Here is a 19,803-nt window from a genome sequence, read left to right on the forward strand (position 1 = left end):
CTTCTCAAGCTGTTTGGCCTCAGAATTTATATATTTAAAAATTATTGAGGATACCAAAGAATTTTGCTTATGTAGATTATATCTACTGATATTTGTTATTTTGGAAATCAAAATTGTTAAGTTTTAAGAATATTTTTTCATTTAAAAATAGTCATATTAAACCTACCATATGTTAACATTTTAATAAAATTACTTTCAAAAAACACAAAAACTAAATGGGAAAAAACTTTACATTTTTTATAAATCTTTTATATAAGCAGGAAGCTAGAATCTTGTATCTACCTTTGTATTTGTCTGTTAAGATATCACAAATCATGTAGCCTTTAGAAAATGTGGTGATATAGGAGAATGTGCGAGAAAGGTAAATAACATCCTAATATTATCACAAAAATAGCTTCAACTTTAGGGGCTCAGACTCCTATATTATAATTAGGGAAGCATTGCTGTAATAGCATGCTTTGATAGCACCAAAGGCAACACTGTGCAGAAAAACAAGAACACCAACAACTGTAGATCAGAAAGTGATTCAGTAGTGGGATTTCAAATGTGAAAAAAAATTTTAGGACTACCTTAATCAATTAATGGTGCTTAAAATTTCTTTTATGTATACGTAAGAGTTTTCTATGAGTCTAAAAGGACTTTTTCAATAGAGAATGAAAGTTCTAAATGATTAGAAAATCATGTCATAATTTTATTGGCAATATATCTTGTTGTTATAGTACAGACAGTAAAGCTTAAAATTAATGGTAGCAGATATTTAATACACTAAATAACATGAGTAAATCAAGGGGCAAAGTTGTATCATATTCTCTTTATAGAGGGAAATGCAGATGCTTCTGAAATTAAAAAAAATTTAGTTCATTCATTCGAGAGAGAGAGAGACAGAGAAAGAGAAGGAGAGAGAAATCACTCATCTACTGACTCACTCTCCAAATACCAGCAACAACCAGGTCTGGGCCAGGCTGAAGTCAATAGTTCAGAACTCAATCCAGGTTTTTAGTGTGGGCGGCGGGGACCCAAATACTTGGGTCATCACTGTGGCTTTTCAGGGTGCACACCGCAGGAAAATGAACTTGGAACTGGAAGCAGGGCTGGGACTCCAACCCTGGCACTCTGATAGAGAATTTAGATATCCTGAGTTGCATCTTAACCCCCATAGCCAAATTTCTGCTCTGCTACTAGCATTTTTAACAAGAATGACAGAACTGAAAATACCAATTAAAATGCAACTAAAATATTTAAGTAACATGCTTTAAGTGGGAAATATTTAATTTGGCATTGTACATTTTCAGAATAATGCACTCACTAAACAGAGTGCTGATGTTTTATTTATTCTTATACTAAAATATCTTGGCTTTATAATTAAGTAATATTTTGATTTGAAAAGTTGACTTTTTATTCTTCCATACTAGAATTCAAATTTATGTGTAGATTTAAAATATTATAACATAAACTTTAAATATAAAGCAAGTGTATTTCAGGTTTTCCTATAATGGGAAACTATATTTCACTTTAAATCATTTATATATCTTAAAGTATTCTATGAACACAAAAAGAAACAAAAACATAGAATCACTATTTACTGTATATTTAAGTAAGTATTCATCATTCCAAACCACTTACCTGGACTGTTTTTGTGGAATGATCTGCCTGATTTAAAGTGGTTTTATCAGCATCTGGATCAGACTCTGTCTGCCTCAGGGAAATATGTTTTTTCGTTGTAAGGTCTGCATCTCTATTGTAGCAGTGTCCAAGTTTAGAAGTAGGAGATAAACTTGTTTTTTTGACAGGCGATTCAGGATCTGATTTGTATTCTAAGGGTCTGTAATTCTCTAATTTTTCTTGCTCAAAATTACTGCTGGTTTCTAGAGTCTGTAGCTTTTGCTTATCTGTCTCCTCGCAAATAAAGGATGTAAGCACCTCCTTCTTCTTATCACTAACATATAAGTCACTTAATTCTAAAGTATCAGCTTTCAGTAGTCTCTTCTTGCCTAACAAAATCTGCGCTTGGGTTGAGTCTGTATTGGAACACATTCCAGGGTCATCAGATCCTGAAGTCCTTCCAGAGCTTTGCTGGGATTTTTGGGGTTCTGTGTCACTTTTAGTCCTGCGACAGTAAGGGGAGGCTGTGCTTGGACTAAGGTGATCATCAGGCGTCTGATGTTCACTTTCTGACTCTCCAACTCCACTGTCATTTACAAACACAGAGTCATCCTGTGTTAAGAAGTCTACTGCTCCACTAGTAGGCTGTTGGAGTTCAGGTTCCCGCTTCAGATCACTAAGCTCTGCATAGAATTTTGCTTGATCAACAGAACTGTTTGTATCTGTTTCATAGTTTCCAACTTTATATGTACTTTTACTGCTGTTTTCTTCTATCTGAACAACATTTAGTTCTTGTCCACTGAAATGTGCCCTTATTTGATAGAGATAAGTCATAACCGTCAGTTTATCAGGAATTGCTAATAACACCATATCAGAAGGTTCCAATAACCGGGAAATTCCTATGCTGGCAAATCCATCGTATGCCTTTAGAGAAGGGAAAAACAAAAGATAAACTGAATAGTTCAGACAATTCATACATTTTTTAAAATAGCACAATTTTAATGGGTTTATAGCTGTTGCTGAAGATTCGTTATGTTATTGACATGCTACATTAAAAAGGACAAAATGCCAAAAGTTGAAAGCATATAGAAGCAGAGGAGAGGCCAGAGAAAAACATTTATTAACAGCTGAAATATTCCTTTCCAATAAAGGATATAACCAAAATTGAGTTAAAATGAGACAGAATGGAATCTTAAAAGTAAATTTTTAAGATAAGGAATTAAGGTGTAAAGAAACATTAGACTAATCCATCTCCAGTGTTATCACTCCTATCAACTTCTTTTCTATCATCATGAAATTGCAGTGATTTGTGCATAAAAAGTACAGCTAGATAAATCAGAACTACTAGATTACTGGTTAACAAAGTACAAACAAATACTAATTGAGCCTAGAAGTACAGAAAAAAATTTTTAATGCCCAATTAAGATTGATTTTTCATAATGAAAATATTGACTCCGTTTTTCCTTCACACATTTTGAGAAAAATGAAATAGTTTGAACACTACAACCTAGCTGAGAATGTAAGGCTGTACTGTATTATTGTTGTTAGCCTTGAAATGACTGTGGTACATCAGGTTTTTCTAGTTTTGAGGAATCAACGCTGTTTCTCAATTTACAATTAATTATTACTATCCTCAACTAACCCTTGAAAACAGTATTGTGTTGCTAGGAAGCATTAAAAGTATAGCTAAAGGTTTAGGTCTACTTTGAGAGAGTAAGACTCCCAGATCTATTCTTGCTTTGGGATGTAAAATGTCTAGTTTTGTAACAATCTAGATTTAGGATCATAATTCCAGGTTTTTTAAAAAACAAATGTTTGTAAATTATGCAACTGTTCAGAAGGAACTAGTCTTGCACTTACATGTGAAAGTACATTTCTGCCTTTGAATTTAATCCTTGTACACTTTCTGTAGTTTAATAAATATTGTGGAATAAGAAAGAAAATGAAAAATAAATTGTGATATTAAAACCGCTTCAATTTTCACAGCACTATGTTTCATAATATAGATACCTCAAAATATTTACTAGAGAGAATGGCTCAGTTGGTGTGCATGTATAGACTTGTTTGTTATTTTACATGTTTCAGGAAAATTAAAGTCATTTTTCTCCTCATGTGTCTTGACAACTTGACTGACAGACATCAATTGCAAACCATCAGGAGGAAAAGCACCACAGGCAGTATTCTAAACATTTCCCAATTATCTCAAATACTGACATATTGGTTAAGATCGGATGCCACAGGTAAATACTGCTTTTATTCATTTTTTTTTTCACAGATCTGGGAAAATTATTAGCTTCCTTGTGGGGAAACTCTTACTGGTGCTTTACTTCATGTAGCAATTCATTTTGTGCACACCAATTGCACTACAAAATATTTTGAAACAAACCAGTTTTCTAATAAGTGAGGTCAAGACTTTTTTATAAAGTCTTACAGGTAAAACTCCTCTGTTATGGTCAATCACCTACTGTCTTTTTAGCTCTTTATATGTGGAGAAAAAAAGAGGACTTACAAAGAAAATTGTCTCATTCATCTCTAGAATCATTAAATTGGTAAGCAGGAGTCACTGCCATTTAGTTACGTTATGCATCTGTGTGGAACTTAGACACAGGCATTGCATCTTATACTGCTTTCACTCCAATCAAGGGTACTTGGGGTTATCAGGAAAAACTGTGTGAAGCCAGAAATAATCTGCAGGCAGCAACTGAGATACTCAATATAGATATTAGGTAAGAAGTTGCAAATGATGAAAGCAAGACTATGCAACAGCAACTATTCCTTGAATAGTTGCAAAGAAAACAATCATGCAAGTTAAAAGCTTTTCTAAAAGCCATGATTATCTGTCCTGGAAGATCTAAATGAGAAAAAATTTTAATGGGATATCCTTCTCTGTAGAAATTTGTAAATTTAAGCATGTTCACCATTAAGTTCTTAAAATAATGTAAGGAAGTCTGACTTAAACCTAAATGAGATTTCCCACATTCTTTAAAAATATAAAAGTAGGCATTATCAACAATGTTGCTTTTTCAAAATATTGAACAGTACATTGAAACCTCTACTTTATAAAAATAACAATTTATTTTATAATATTTATTTCTGTATTTAAATTAGCTTAGCATTTCATTCAAATGCAAAAAAGTGCAGGTAAAGAACTGTCCTTTATAAGGAGGTAATTTAGTGGGGAAAAAAAAGGCATTTCACTTTAATAGAAGCAGGCTCTCCAAAATTCTACAAGAAATAATTTCATAACAATGACTGTGTAGTATGCACACCAGAATGGTGATTTCTGTGAAGAACATCATACTGCTTTATAAAGAGTACTTTTTTTTGATAGCATACAATAAAACAATGAAGTTTTTAAATATGTTACTCCATGGTCAGCATCATCCATTTACACAGAAACAATTTTTTGATCCAATACTGAAGCAAACTTTTGGTTTTACACAACAATAAAAGTAAAAAAAAAAAAAGAATATGATCTAAAAGTTTATTAACTGAACTTCTTTAAAGGTTCCAAGACTTTTTATCATCAATGGTTTAACGAATATTAAAAACTTTAGACCAGAAATACCAGAGATCACTATTCACTTTATCCCATGAACCCTTTTGGTAATGGACCTCTTCGTAGTATATAATGTTTACATATAAAATACATAGAATTATAAATGAAATCAATTATATTGAAAAATACAGTATGAAAATATTAGAAAAGCAGTATTTGGGAAACATCAATGTATGTGCTTTTTAAAAATGTATTAATTAATGTAAATGTAATTTTGAAGAGGAGATAAACTTAAAAGGTATTTGTAGGAATCTGCAACAACAGTACTGTGATGTGAAAATGTCTGTGATTTCCAGTGGTACATGGCTAACATTACTGTGGTTTGTTGTCTAAATTCATACTTGAAGGAAATGCTGAATTTCAGTTAAGGAATTGTGAAAATAGTATCTATTTTTCCTATAACCATGTTGAAGGACCCCCTGAAATCTATCCACAGATCACAGACTGAGAACTCCTATTCTAAGACAACAATATATTACACTGGTTTTTCAGTTGAGGAATTCAATTCAGTACCAAAAAAAAAAAAAAAAGTGTGCTTATTTTCTGCTGATTTAGGTACTCTTCTCCTTGAATATAGAAAATCATAACATTGTACTGTACAGGGGGGTAAACAGGTAAGTCAGCCTGTAGCACAGTTAGCTGACTTAGGGGATCCAGCAATTCAGCCCTACTCAGCTACCCTGAAGGTTGACAGGGTTAATAAACTCCTACATCGGTTGGGAAACTCTGATTTCAGTGTATTGATTACTTATATGGAATAATACAAAGTTTATCATAACATGAAAGGAACCTAATTTTATATCTTTTTATTTCTAAGAACCTAGTTACTCTTTATTGCTTACCCATCAGGCTCCTGCTCTCATCCCCTCCCAATATGGTTTTTTAAACTTACATAATAGTTACAGCACAAGAGTTTTGGGTGCACTTTTAAAAAACTTTATCTTAGAATAAAAGCAACATGCTTTAACAAATATTTAACAGTTAATAAAGGTCATATACGTATTATTATCTGATGCCAGCCTGGTACTTGTGATCTTTAAAGTCCATGACAAACCAGAAAAAACCATGCTTCCTATTTGAACTGCAGGAAGCAAACTACCTTCTGTGAGCTGCAGTTGTGACCTCACAAAATAACCTCACTTTCCCCAAATTAATAAAAACCTGCAGAGAAGCCAAAATTGAAACTATATATTTTTTCTTGGCAATTCTTACCTTTTTGTTGTTCTCTTTAATATCTTGAGGATTCAGAGACTTGTAGTCACTGAGGGAGAAAATGGCACAGTGGGTATATACAATATTTGATAAAAACAGCTGTTTTTAAAACAAACTGAATCTAAAAATTTGACATTCAATAATACCAAAAAGTAACTAGCAATTTCACAGCAATTCAATCAACAAAACTAATAGTGTGGAAAATTAGGGAAATAAATAAATAAATAAGTAAAAATAGTGATTACATGTTTCAATGCCTGAAGCTTTCCATCTAAAAGAGAAGTTAAGGCAGGCGACCAGAGACTAGACTTGACAACCAAATTTATCATGAGGTAATCCCTTGTTGTTAACGTAAAAAAGCTACAGGCTTTATTTGTCTCATTTCATTTTAACACTAACACAATTTTCATAATAATATGAAGTCAGTCTTTGCATGAGATTAACACAAAACATTATTTTAAAAAGAGAAAAGATGGTTTTTAGGTATTCAGAAGAACTTTTTTTTCTTACATATATTTCTTTCAAAAAGTAAGAAGTGTAGGTAATAAAAAAATAGAAAGCGATGTATCTTGGGACATGTGCTAAGAAATAATTTTATGTTCTTAAAATGTCTATTATTTACTAAGTATTTATAAGGAATGGAAAATGTTTCTACTCACATTAAATCTGGTCTAAAGTGGTGTAATATTGCACAAAAGGATAAACCATTTCTCCACGATGTAGTAAAATTGGTGATTTTCACTCCCCGGTAGTTTTTTGTAACTTCTTTACACCATACAAGCAATGACTGACTAGCATTTGGCTTTCGACCCAAAACAGGACTTGGTATAGGACTTGGCTACAAAACAGGAAAAGAGGAAAACATTAAAAGAATTTAATGGAAGCTGAAAATTAACTTTAATTGACCTAACTAGATCATCTGAACCCTTTGATGTCAGTACAGGTCCTTCAAAACTGTCATTTCACGACAATCGTAGCTTGTGCGAGGGAGACATAAATCTTAAGTTATTATCTTTAGTTTTAGCCCATGGCATTGGTTGACAAGGATGTAGATAGTGAGATTTTAAACTCAGACGTAAGAATAAGCCAAGAGTTTTATTGATGGAAACATCATGTTAAAGTATTTAAACACTTAAGGGTGAATATCTGTATAGCCTCACACCCTAGAAAAACTTCCCCCACTGCAATCATGGTTCCTTTTTGACTAGGCTAAAAATTAGACATTTTGATGTCTAATTGTAGCACAAGTTGTTAGTGGAGTAATCAAAATCACAGTAAGTTTTTAAAATATAGTGGTCATATATGTATTTTAAATAAATAGCATAATGATAGTCATATTCAAACAACCTTCTTACATAAATTGAGTGATGACAAACCAGTTTGAGTTTTTAGCAACATCAGTGATGGGAACAACAGGACTTTAACAGTGGTGGTGCAACAGTATTTATGTTGGATATGCCCAAAATAAATTTTAATTATCACTGAGAGCTATTTTTGGATATTGGGTGAGCTAGCTGTATGTGTGTGCTAAACTCTAAGCATATACCTTCTCCATTGTTCATATACTTAACACAATAATGATGGTAGTAAAATGAAGACTCTATAGTAAGAGTCTTTGCTTTGAACTTTTATTATTCATAAAACCATATTATTTTCTTTTATCAAATAACAAATACATGATCATGATAACTTTAGATGCTGATACAACTGAAAATATAGAGAAATCTAAATGTTTTGGGATTTTAAATCTCATTATTAGTTAACAGTTCTAGTTACAGTAATAAACTTAGACATAAAATAGTGGCCCTATAATATAAGGTGAAAAGAGAACACTGATTTGCCAGTAATATCATTTAAGCTTAACAAGCAAACCATTCTTACCACACTGCTACTTAGGAAAGACCAATGATGCCCCCACATGACAAAAACATGCTAGTGCCAAACAATTACACTCCTCTATCCCACATTTACCGCTTCTCCAGAAGATTACTAAGAAAAAAATCAAATATGTAATTCATTTTTAGTTAATTGTCAGATTGATAAACTATTATGTAAACCACCACAAATCTAGCAAAGTGCCATTCTTCAAATGATCATGTCCACAAAGTTAATGCTGAAAATGTCATGGATCATAAAAATGAACAATTTGGACCAATTCTACTTAATACAAAGAAGTAGGTAAAAAATGGAACCCCCAACATAGTAAATTTACTTTCTAATAAGTGATAGTTCTTTTAACTATCAATCTAACATATCTAAAATGAACTATTACGTATCTTTTCACCTAATGACCCAATATGGCTTGAAAGCCTTCTAGTCCATGTAATCTGGAAGCTGAGTGGTCTGTGTATAAGCTAGAGGATCACTGAAATAGGCACACACACATTTTGCTTAGACTCTCTTATTTAAAGGACTGTCTTTATTAAAAGCCACTGCCTGCAATGCCTGCACCCTATGAGCATTGGTTCCTAACTCAGCAGCTTCACTTCTGATCCAGCTCCCTGCTAACTTGCACAGGAAAGGCAGCAGAAGATGGCCCAAATGCTTGAATTAGAAGAATGTCCATAAGGGATGCTGGCATTGCAGGTGGTGGTTTAATCTACCACAGCACAATGCCAGCCCTTGTTCATTGTCCTTGATCATTTTAAAGATTTATTTATTTGAGAGGCAGAGTTACAGACACAGAGAGGGAGAGAGAGGGAGAAAGGTCTTCCATCTGCTGGTTCACTCCCCAGATGGCCACAATGGCCAGAGATGGGCCAATTCAAAGTCAGGAGCCTGGAGCTTCTTTTAGGTCTCCCACATGGGTGCAGGGGCCCAAGGACTTGGGCCATCTTCCACTGTTTACCCAGGCCATAGCAGAGAGCTGGATCAGAAGTGGAGCAGCCAGAGCCGGCGCCACAGCTCAATAGGCTAATCCTCCGCCTTGCGGTGCCGGCACACGGGGTTCTAGTCCTGGTCGGGGTGCCGGATTCTGTCCCGGTTGCCCCTCTTCCAGTCCATCTCTCTGCTGTGGCCAGGGAGTGCAGTGGAGGATGGCCCAAATGCTTGGGCCCTGTACCCCATGGGAGACCAGGATAAGTACCTGGCTCCTGCCATCGGATCAGCGCGGTGCGCTGGCCGCGGTGGCCATTGGAAGGTGAACCAACGGCAAAGGAAGACCTTTCTCGCTGTCTCTCTCTCTCACTGTCCACTCTGCCTGTCAAAAAAAAAAAAAAGAAGTGGAGCAGTCAGGACATGAACTGATGCCCATATGGGATGCAGGCGCCACAGGCAGTGGCTTTACCCACTACGCCACAGTGCTGGCCCCATCTTTGATCATTTTAATCTCTTTGTTGTTCCTGGGACACTTTACACATGTTCCCACCTTAGGGTACTTTCACAGATTGCGCCATTTGCCTAGTACTCTCAGATATCTAGATGGTTTAACTCCAATGCAGCCTTTTCCTTTGGGCCTATTCTGACCATCCTACTTAAAACACAACCCATTTCTATCACTCAACCAAACACTCTTGCTCTGTTTTTTTCCAGCAGTACTTAGCATCTTCTTATGGTCCATTTACTTACTATATTTAGTGGTAATTACCTGTCTGCTCTCACTCAAAAAAAGACGTAGTGGCAGGCAGGCAGTTTGTTTTATTTATGAACCTATCCCTAGTGCCATGAACGTAGTAGGCATTTAATTAATACTGTTAAATGAACTAATTCATACAAAACAATTAGCATAATGTATAGCAAATAGTAACCATTCAGAAAATGTTAGGCCGGCGCCGTGGCTCAAGGCCGGCGCCGTGGCTCAATAGGCTAATCCTCCACCTTGCGGCGCCGGCACACCGGGTTCTAGTCCCGGTTGGGGCGCCGGATTCTGTCCCGGTTGCCCCTCTTCCAGGCCAGCTCTCTGCTATGGCCAGGGAGTGCAGTGGAGGATGGCCCAGGTGCTTGGGCCCTGCACCCCATGGGAGACCAGGAAAAGCACCTGGATCCTGGCTCCTGCCATCGGATCAGTGCGGTGCGCCGGCTGCAGCGGCGGCCATTGGAGGGTGAACCAACGGCAAAAGGAAGACCTTTCTCTCTCTGTCTCTCTCTCTCTCACTGTCCACTCTGCCTGTCAAAAATAAAAAAAAAAAAAAAAAAAAAAAAAAGAAAGAAAGAAAATGTTAACTGTATTATTACTACCATCAATGAATTGTCAGCTCTGAAGCCTTATTTTTAGGGGTTCTTTTGGAAATTTCAAAGGCCAAGAATTTAAAATTTAAAATGGTGAAAAGGTTTTTTTCTTTTTTTGCAAACATAACTTTAAAAAATGTTGTTTTAAAATGACACATAATTAGTGTACATATTTATAAAGAACAGTGTGATATTTCAATAATGTATATAATGTGAAACGATCAGATCAGGGTAATTGGCATATTTATCACCTCAAACTTATATTATTTCTTTGTGCTTGGAACATTCAAAATCCTTTCTACCTATTATTTCAAACTGTACAATCAACTGTTTTGTTTTATTTATTTATTTTTTTTGACAGGCAGAGTTAGACAGTGAGAGAGAGAGAGAGAGAGAAAGATCTTCCTTCCGTTGGTTCACCCCCCAAATGGCTGCTATGGCCTGCTCGCTAATCTGAAGCCAGGAGCCAGGTGCTTCCTCCTGGTCTCCCATGCGGGTACAGGGCCCAAACACTTGGGCTATCCTCCACTTTCTTCCTGGGCCACAGCAGAGAGCTGGACTGGAAGAGGGGCAACCGGGACAGAATCCAGTGCCCCATCCTGGACTAAAACCCGAGGTACCGGTGCCGCAGGCGGAGGATTAGCCAAGTGAGCCGCAGCAGCAGCCCAATCAACTGTTGTAAACCATGGGTACCCTACCATGCTACAGAATGTTAGAAGTTACTTCTATCCAACTGCTCTCCTGTAACCATTAGCCATCCTTTTTCTATCTCCCCACCCCAATTCTTCCCAATCTCTGGTAAGCAATATTCTACCCTCTAATTCTATGAGATTGACCTGTTTAGCTTCCACATGTTAAGTGAGAATGTCTTTCAGTGCCAGCCTTATTTCACTTTACATGCCTTCTTGACTCACTCATGCTGTAAACAACAAGGTTCCATCTTTCTAACAAGATTTATTTATTTTAAATGCAGAGCAACAAAGAGAGGGAAAGAGAGAGAGATAACAGCAACAGAGAAAGAGGGAGGGAGAGAGGGAGATCTTCAATCTATTGATTCATTCCCCATTGGCCACACAGCCAGATCTGGTCAGTCTAAAGCTATAAGCCAGGAACTCCTGCTCTCCCATATGGGTAACAGGGACCCAAGTACTTGGGGCATTTTTCACTGTCTTTCTTGTCACATTAGCAGAAAGATAGATCAGGAAACAAAGTAGCCAGGGGCTGGACTGGCATTCTAATATGGAACACAAGCATTGCAAATAGTGACTTATCCTGCTGTGCCACAATGCCAGCCCCGAGATGGCATCTGCTTTTCTTTTTTGTCTAAATAGTATTATATCGTGTATATACATCACACTTTCTTTATCCGTTCATCATCTGTTGATAAACACCAAAGTTCATTATTCTACATTTTGGCTATCATGAATAGTGCTACAATAAACACAAGATCGCAGACAACTCTTTGACATACTCATTTCTTTTCCTATGGAGGTACACCCAGTAGTGGAATTGCTGGGTCATATGGCAGTTCCATTTCTAGTTTTTCAGGAACCTGTATATTGTTTTCCATAATGGCTATGCTAATTTACATTCCTAGTTATATTTCTGTCTTTTTGATAATGCCATCTTTACTGGACTGAAATGATACCTCATTGTGGTTCTGATTCACATTTCCATGATGATTAGTGATGAAAATGAAGCTTCAACTAAAAAATAATCTTGATACTTTGATATTCTATGTGCAAAACAGGGGCACTTGCAATGCTTAGCAATGTTATCTATTACCATGAGCATGATGGAGAAAAAAAAAAAAAACAACTCTGAATGACTTTTTAATTACTTCTTCCTAAAGAAAAGAAGACACAAAAATCTGGCCATAAAAGATAGACATGAACTTTCAAATATAAATGATTTTAATGCATTATTTCTATTAACACAGCAAGTAACATGTTGAAATTAATAAGGCCACCTACTTAATTCTTACTAACAATGGCAACAGCATCTCTTTCAGAAGATTTAATCTAATAATAATTTGTTGTAAAACTTCCTAACTTTAAATAACTATGAAAAATTTCAGTTATATTTTTTATGTTCCAGCCCTCTGATCACAGTGTATCCCCCCGCCCCCCTTTTGCTTTCTTTCCTTCTCTCACTGACACAGACACATATTCCTCTAGGTATTGCTCTAAATAATTTTTTTTTCTGGGGCGGGCATTGTAGTGAAGTAAGGCTAAGCCACTGCTTGAGATGCTAGCATCCTGTATCAGAGTGCCTGGCTTGAGTTCCAGCTAATTTGCTTCTGATCTAACTTCCTACTTATGCACCTGGAAAGCAAAGGATGATGGCCAAGTGCTTAGGCCCCTGCCACCCATGTGGGAGGCCCAGGTGGAGTCCCTGGCTTCAGCCTGGGCTAATCCTGGCTGTCCTGAGCATTTGGGGAGTGAACCAGATGGAAAATTCTCCCTGTGTCTCTCCCTCCATGTCACTGTGCCTTTCAAACAAATAAATAAATCTTTTAAAAATACTTTTTTCTCTCCATAATTTGAGCTGATTCACTCCCAGGACTGCAACTATCACTTCTATGCAGCTGATTCCCAAATATATATTTATAGCTAAAACTACTCAAGTTGACATTTCCAGCTGGCTATCCTTCTTGCCATAAAGGATTCAAACTCAATATGTTCAAAACCATAATTATACTCTTTCCTTACAACCTTCTCATTTTCATTGTGTTTCCAAATGACACTGACACCATCCTAATTTTCTAGACTTGTAATCTCAGAATCACCCTTGAATTCTTCCTTCACTTATCATCTCTCACTAGCTAATCCATGGGCAGTTCTGAGCTACTATTACAAACCAATGCAAAACCTTTGTAACAGGTCTTCCTTTTTCCAAATTCTCCCTTATCTGAACCACTGTGATAGCATGGGTTTTCATAAATAACAGCTAAAGTCTCTAATAGCTCTCAAAAACATACAAAATGATCAAAATATTTCTAGGAACTAAATTCCAGACTTTTTTTCTCAATTTACCCAGTAGGAAGGCTCATCTTTCTCTAAAATCACTATGCTTTCCTGCCTAAACCCCAGCTCCCCTACCTCCTATCTTTTGTCATACTGATTTCCACCTTTGCTTGGAGTATCTTCTATCCCAAGTACCAGCCCTACAGTTCCACTCTACCTTCAAGATTTCAATACAAGTGTTATCTTTTACATGAAATCTTTACTTAATTCTCAGCAGGGAGCCCTTTTCAACATTCCTTTGATTTTCACCTCTCTTATGGCATGTTTTAGATTTTTTTTTACTACAATATGTTCAGTTCTTTTTTTTTTTGTTGTTAATTATTTTTTAAGGAATACAAATCTCGTAAGTACAACTTTAGGAATATAGTTATTCTCCCCACTATATCTGCCCTCACACCTACACTTTCACCCCTCCTCCTCCTCCTCCCTTCCTTCCCAGTCCCATTCTCCATTAAGATTCTTTTTTTTTTTTTTTTTTTTTTGGACAGGCAGAGTTAGACAGTGAGAGATAGTGAGAGTGAGAGTGAGAGTGAGAGAGAGACAGAGAGAAAGGTGCTTCCTCCTGGTCTCCCATGCGGGTGCAGGGCCCAAGCACTTGGGCCATCCTCCACTGCCTTCCCGGGCCACAGCAGAGAGCTGGACTGGAAGAGGAGCAACCGGGACAGAATATGGCGCCCCAACTGGGACTAGAACCGGGAGTGCCAGCGCTGCAGGCAGAGGATTAGCCTAGTGAGCCGTGGCACTGGCCAAGATTCATTTTTAATTAACTTTGTACACAGAAGACCAACTCTATACTAAGTAAAGATTTCAACAATTTGCACACACACACATACTAGTTTGATAACTAGTTTTACAGTTAACTCTCATAATATAACACATTGAGGACAGATGTCCTGCATGGGGAGTTAGTGCACAGTGACCCCAGTTGATAATTTAACAATTAACACTTTTATGTAAGACATTAGTGACCACTCAAAGCTCCTGACATGCGCTGCCTAGGCTATGGAAGCTTTTTGAATCCACAAATTCCATCAGTAGTTAGACAATGCCATAAGCAAAGTGGAAGTTCTTGCCTCCTTTTAGAGAAAAATACATCTTTCTTTGGTGGCTACTTCTTTCTGCTGTTCAGTTCTTCCTGCTATACAAAAAGCTTATTAATTTTTCATTAATTCATAAAAATGAGAGAGAATCTTCCAATCTTCCAACTGCTGGTTCACTTCCCAAATGGTCACAACAGCTGGAGCTGGGCCAGTCTGAAGCCAGGAGCAAAGAACTTCTTCCAGGTCTCCCACATAGGTGCCGAGGGCCCAAAGGCCATCTCTGCTGCTTTCCCAAGTGCATTACCAGGGACTTGCATTGGAAGTAGAGCAACGAGACTTGAACCAGCACCCATATGTGATGCCGGCACCACAGGTATAAGCTTTACCTGCTATGCCACAACACCAGTCCCAATCATGTTAAGACTTACAGAGATTAGCTCATTTAAATCTCACAATTCCTTTAAGATAGGTACAGCTGTTTCCAAATTACAGCTGAGTAAACCAAAGTTACTAACCAGGAAGCAAAGGAGCTAGAATCTGTTATCAAACTATCCCTACTTCAAACCCTGTGCTCTTAAACAACATGAAGTTCATTCTCAAGATAATGCAGCTTTAGGACCTCAGTAGAAAGTATAAATTTCTTGAGACTAGCAAAAGCCTCAGCAACATCTTATCTTCATTAAAGATTTTTTTTTTAAGATTTAGTTTATTTATTTGACAGTTACAGAGAGCAGTAGACACACACTTCACAAACATACATAGAGAAAGAGAGAGAGAGAGGGAGGATGGGGGAAGGAGGGAGGGAGGGAGAGGGAGAGGGAGAGGGAGAGAGAGAGAGAGAGAGAGAGAGGTGTCTTCCATCCGATAGTTCACTCCCCAAATGGCCGAAATGGTGGGAGCTGGACCAATCTGAAGCCAGGAGCCAGAAGCTTCTTCTTGTTTACCCACACTGGGCAGGGGCCCAAGAACTTGGGCCATCATCCACTGTTTTCCCAGGCAATAGCAGAGAGTTGGATCAGAAGTGGAGCAGCCAGGACTTGAACCAGTGCTCATATGGGATGCTGGTGCTGCAGGCTGGGATTTTAACCGGCTGTGCCACAGTGCTGGCCCCCATCATAGCTTCTTCATGGTTGAGGCAACTTTGGATAAATCTTAGCATTCAGTGAGCCCCAAATAACAGCAGTGATGAGAACAGCAAGAATAGTTTTATCTGTACTTGTCTTATTTTTTTTTTCAAAATGCTTTCACTTAATTCATCTCACTTTATTCTCATGGCAGAACTGAACTCAGGCTTTCTTATTCACTTTTTGAATGGTGGTAGGAGGTGGGGAGAGACACTGCATTTGCTGGTTCACCTCCCAAACGTCTGCCAAGGACAGGAGCTGGGTCAGGAAAAGCTGGGAGCTGGAAACTCAATTCAGGTCTTCCATGTGGACATGAGGGACCCAACTACCTGAGCCATTCTTGCTGCTTTCCATGGAAGGCATTAGCATTGGTACATGAATCCAGTTCTCTGATAGGAAATGTGGACATCTTAGCTACTAAGCCAGTTTGGTTATTGTAATACCATTCAGAAAGATTAAACTGTAATTAATATTGGGGGGAACTTCCATCTACATTAAAATAGGAATGGGGAAAGCATTTGGCACAGCAGTTAAGTGGATGTTTGGGGTGCCCATAACCCATATCTGAGCATCTGGTTAGAGTCCCAGTTACTCTAGTCCAGCTTCCTGTTATTGTGCACCATGGGAGGAAGCAGATGATGGATGGCTCAAGTACTTGAGTTCCTGCTACCCATGTAGAGACCTGGATTAAGTTCGTGGCTTTGGCCTCCCAAGTCATGGGCATCTTGGGAAGTAAAACAGTAGATGGACTCAGTCTCTCTGCCTCTCAAATAAATAAATAATTTTTAAAAAACTCAGATACAGTCATGTGTTGCTTGGTGATACTGTCCTTGTATGAACACCACACAGATCATTCTTCATAACTTATGTGGCCTTTCTCAAAGTTTTGTTGGACTCATAGTCTTTATTGAAGCAGATCCTTTTTTTAAAAAAATTTTATTTATTTATTTGAAAGGCAGAGCCAGAGAAACGCAGAGGCAGAGAGAGAGAGAAAGAGAGAGAGGCCCTCCATCCACTGGTTTGCTCCCCAGGTGGCAGCAACAGCTGGAGCTGCACCAATCTGAAGCCAAGAGCCAGGAACCTCCTCTAGGTCTCCCACACAGATGCAGGGGCCCAAGAACTTGGGCCATCCTCCACCACCTTCCCTGGCCATAGGAAGTGGAGCACCTGGGACTTGAACTGGTGCCCATAAGCCACAGGCAGTGGCTCCACCCACTATGCCACAGCGTCGGCCCCTGAAGCAGTTCCTTTAACAGCTCCCATTACCTTGCTCTTGTTTGAAAAGACATTTGCTATGATCAACTGGGACATATCTAATTGGTGAGCAATAATCACCACTAATTTCCTTTTTTTACACAGAAGTACACTCAAATAATGATGAAAAAGTATAGTATAATAAACAATAACAATTGTTTATTATCAAGTATTATGTATCACAATTTTATGTGCTATATTTTTATATGAAAGGCAGTACAGTAGATTTATACCAGCACTGCCATAAATATCGAGTCATGTGTTGTGCTACAATATTAGGTTGGCTATGATGTCACTAGGCAATAGGATTTTTCAGTTCCATTATAATCTTGTGGAAATACTGTCATATATGTGGTACACCCTTGACAGAAATATCATTATATGGCACATGAATGTACTTAAGAATAAATTGACAAATAATATGCATGATTATTAAAAAAGCTATCAGCTTTATGACAAAAGGAACTTTAAAAAGGGGAGAAACACCATAGTCATGGATTAGAAGATTAAATTTTGAAAGACACAAAGATTTTACAGAGACAAAGAGTGAGCCAACAGGCCTAAACCTTAAATTTCCTTTTTTTTTTTTTTTTTACAGACAGAGTGGACAGTGAGAGAGACAGAGAGAGAGAGACAGAGAGAAAGGTCTTCCTTTTACCGTTGGTTCACCCTCCAATGGCCACTGAGGCCAGCGTGCCACGCTGATCCGAAGCCAGGAGCCAGGTGCTTCTCCTGGTCTCCCATGGGGTGCAGGGCCCAAGCACTTGGGCCATCCTCCACTGCACTCCCTGGCCACAGCAGAGAGCTGGCCTGGAAGAGGGGCAACTGGAACAGAATCCAGCGCCCAGACCGGGACTAGAACCCGGTGTGCCGGCGCCACAGGGGGAAGATTAGCCTATTGAGTCGTGGCAACGGCCAAATTTACCTTTTCTTAAACCATTTCCATGGACATATACTGGATTACGATAAATAGAAAATGTTGGGAGCTGGCACCGTGGTGCCGTAGGTTAATCCTCCACCTCCGGCGCCGGCATCCCATATGGGCACCAGTTCTAGTCCCAGCTGCTCCACTTCTGATCCAGTTCTCTGCTATAGCCCGGGAAAGCAGTAGAAAATGGCCCAAGTGCTTGGGCCCCTGCACACCCGTGGGAGACCAGGAAGAAGCACTTGGCTCCTGGCTTCGGATCAGTGCAGTTCCAGCCATTGTGGCCATCTGGGGAGTGAACCAACAGAAGGAAGACCTTTATCTCTGTCTCTCCCTCTCAAATAAATAAATAAAATCTTTTTAAAAAAGAGACAATGTCAGTTATGTCACAGGCATTTTATTTATTATAAAAAGTACTCCTGCGGCCGGTGCTATGGCGCAGTGGGTTAACACCCTAGCCTGAAGCGCCGGCATCCCATATGGGCCAGTTGGGGAGTGAACCATCAAGTGGAAGACCTCTCTCGCTTTCTCTGCCTCTCCTCTCTCTGTGTAACTCTGACTTTCAAATAAATAATTTTTTTTTTTAAATGTACTCCTGCTTGGTGAACTGCACCTAGACTTGGAGGCCTATGAACAAAATATAACGCCTCTGAAAACAAATGCGTCACTTTCCTTGTGTTTAGTCTGATTTTTATAAACAAGCGTGCCGCTTGGGGGAATCTGACAGCTATGTATACAAGCTGTTAGAAGATCCTATATCTTACATGACAGAGTGGTCCATACCTAATCACCTAGTCTTGTCACCATACAACTCAACAGCTCAAAATGAGCTAAAATATGGCCCTGTATAGTTTATACAATAATGTTAGGGATTAAAATTTTAATTAATATATGCATTTCAAACTACTAAGGAAAATAATTCTGCATGTAAAATATAAATATGTTTTTGTAGAAAATATATGTAGAAAAAATATGTTTTTGTAGAAATAGATCAGAATGTGATTTTCATTCCAGTAAAAGCAGTTTTATTTACTTCAGAGGTTACTAGGGGTGAGCACCGTGGCATAGGAGTTTAAGCTGCCACTTGGGATACTGGCACCCCCATATCAGAATGCCTGGGACTGAGTCTTGCTTCAGCTTCCAGTCCAGCTTTCTGCTAACATGTATCCTAGGAGGCAGCAGAGGATGGCTACTTGAGTACTTGAGTCTCTGCCACCCCCTTGGTAAATCAAGATGGATTTCCAGGATCCTGGCTTCCATCTGGCCCAGTCTTGGCTGTTGTAGGCATTTTAAGAGTGAATTACCAGATGGAAAACCTTTCTCTTGCTCTACCTTTCAAATAAATAAACTTTTTAAAATGGTAATTTAAATACTGATTTAAATTAAGAAACAAAGGAAAGAATGTTATGCATAAAAATAAATGGATACAGAGTTGGGAAAAGAGTTAAAAATCTCAAGTGGTTGGGGCCAGTGTTGTGGTGCAGGTTAAGCTGCCACTTGCAATGCCAGCATTCCATTTTGGAGTGCCAGTTCAAGTTCTGGCTGATCTACTTCTGATTGAGCTCCCAAATGATGTACCTAAGGAAGACAGTAGATGATGACCAAAGTACTTGGGCCCCTGCCTCTGAGGTGGGAAACCCAAATGGAGTTCCGGGCTCCTGGCTCAGCCTGGCCCAGACCTAGGTGTTGTGGGTATTTGGAAAGTGAACCAGTTGATAGAAGATCTCTGTCTCTCTGTTACTATGCCTTTTGAATAAGTGAATAAATAAGTCATTTTTAAAAATCTGGGGCCAGGCCGGCACCGTGGCTCAATAGGCTAATCCTCCACCTTGCGGTGCCGGCACACCGGGTTCTAGTCCCGGTCTGGGTGCTGGTTCTGTCCCAGTTGCTCCTC

General features: G+C 38.4%; 1 protein-coding gene across 23 annotated transcripts in view; it reads right to left on the reverse strand.

The window, feature by feature from the left end:
- EHBP1 (EH domain binding protein 1) overlaps positions 1-19,803 on the reverse strand; it is a 380,185-nt gene that overhangs the window by 119,371 nt on the left and 241,011 nt on the right. For all 23 annotated transcript variants that reach the window (XM_070069071.2, XM_070069064.2, XM_070069059.2 and 20 more), the window contains 3 exons: positions 7,033-7,211; positions 6,374-6,422; positions 1,624-2,526 (listed from right to left, as the gene is read on the reverse strand). In XM_070069071.2, the coding sequence (XP_069925172.2) occupies positions 1,624-2,526; positions 6,374-6,422; positions 7,033-7,211 (1,131 nt within the window). The remainder of the gene's footprint in view (positions 1-1,623; positions 2,527-6,373; positions 6,423-7,032; positions 7,212-19,803) is intronic.

The sequence above is a fragment of the Oryctolagus cuniculus genome, chromosome 2 (assembly GCF_051225735.1).
Source record: "Oryctolagus cuniculus isolate XC-2025 breed Fujian yellow rabbit chromosome 2, ASM5122573v1, whole genome shotgun sequence".
Taxonomy (NCBI): Eukaryota; Metazoa; Chordata; class Mammalia; order Lagomorpha; family Leporidae; genus Oryctolagus; species Oryctolagus cuniculus.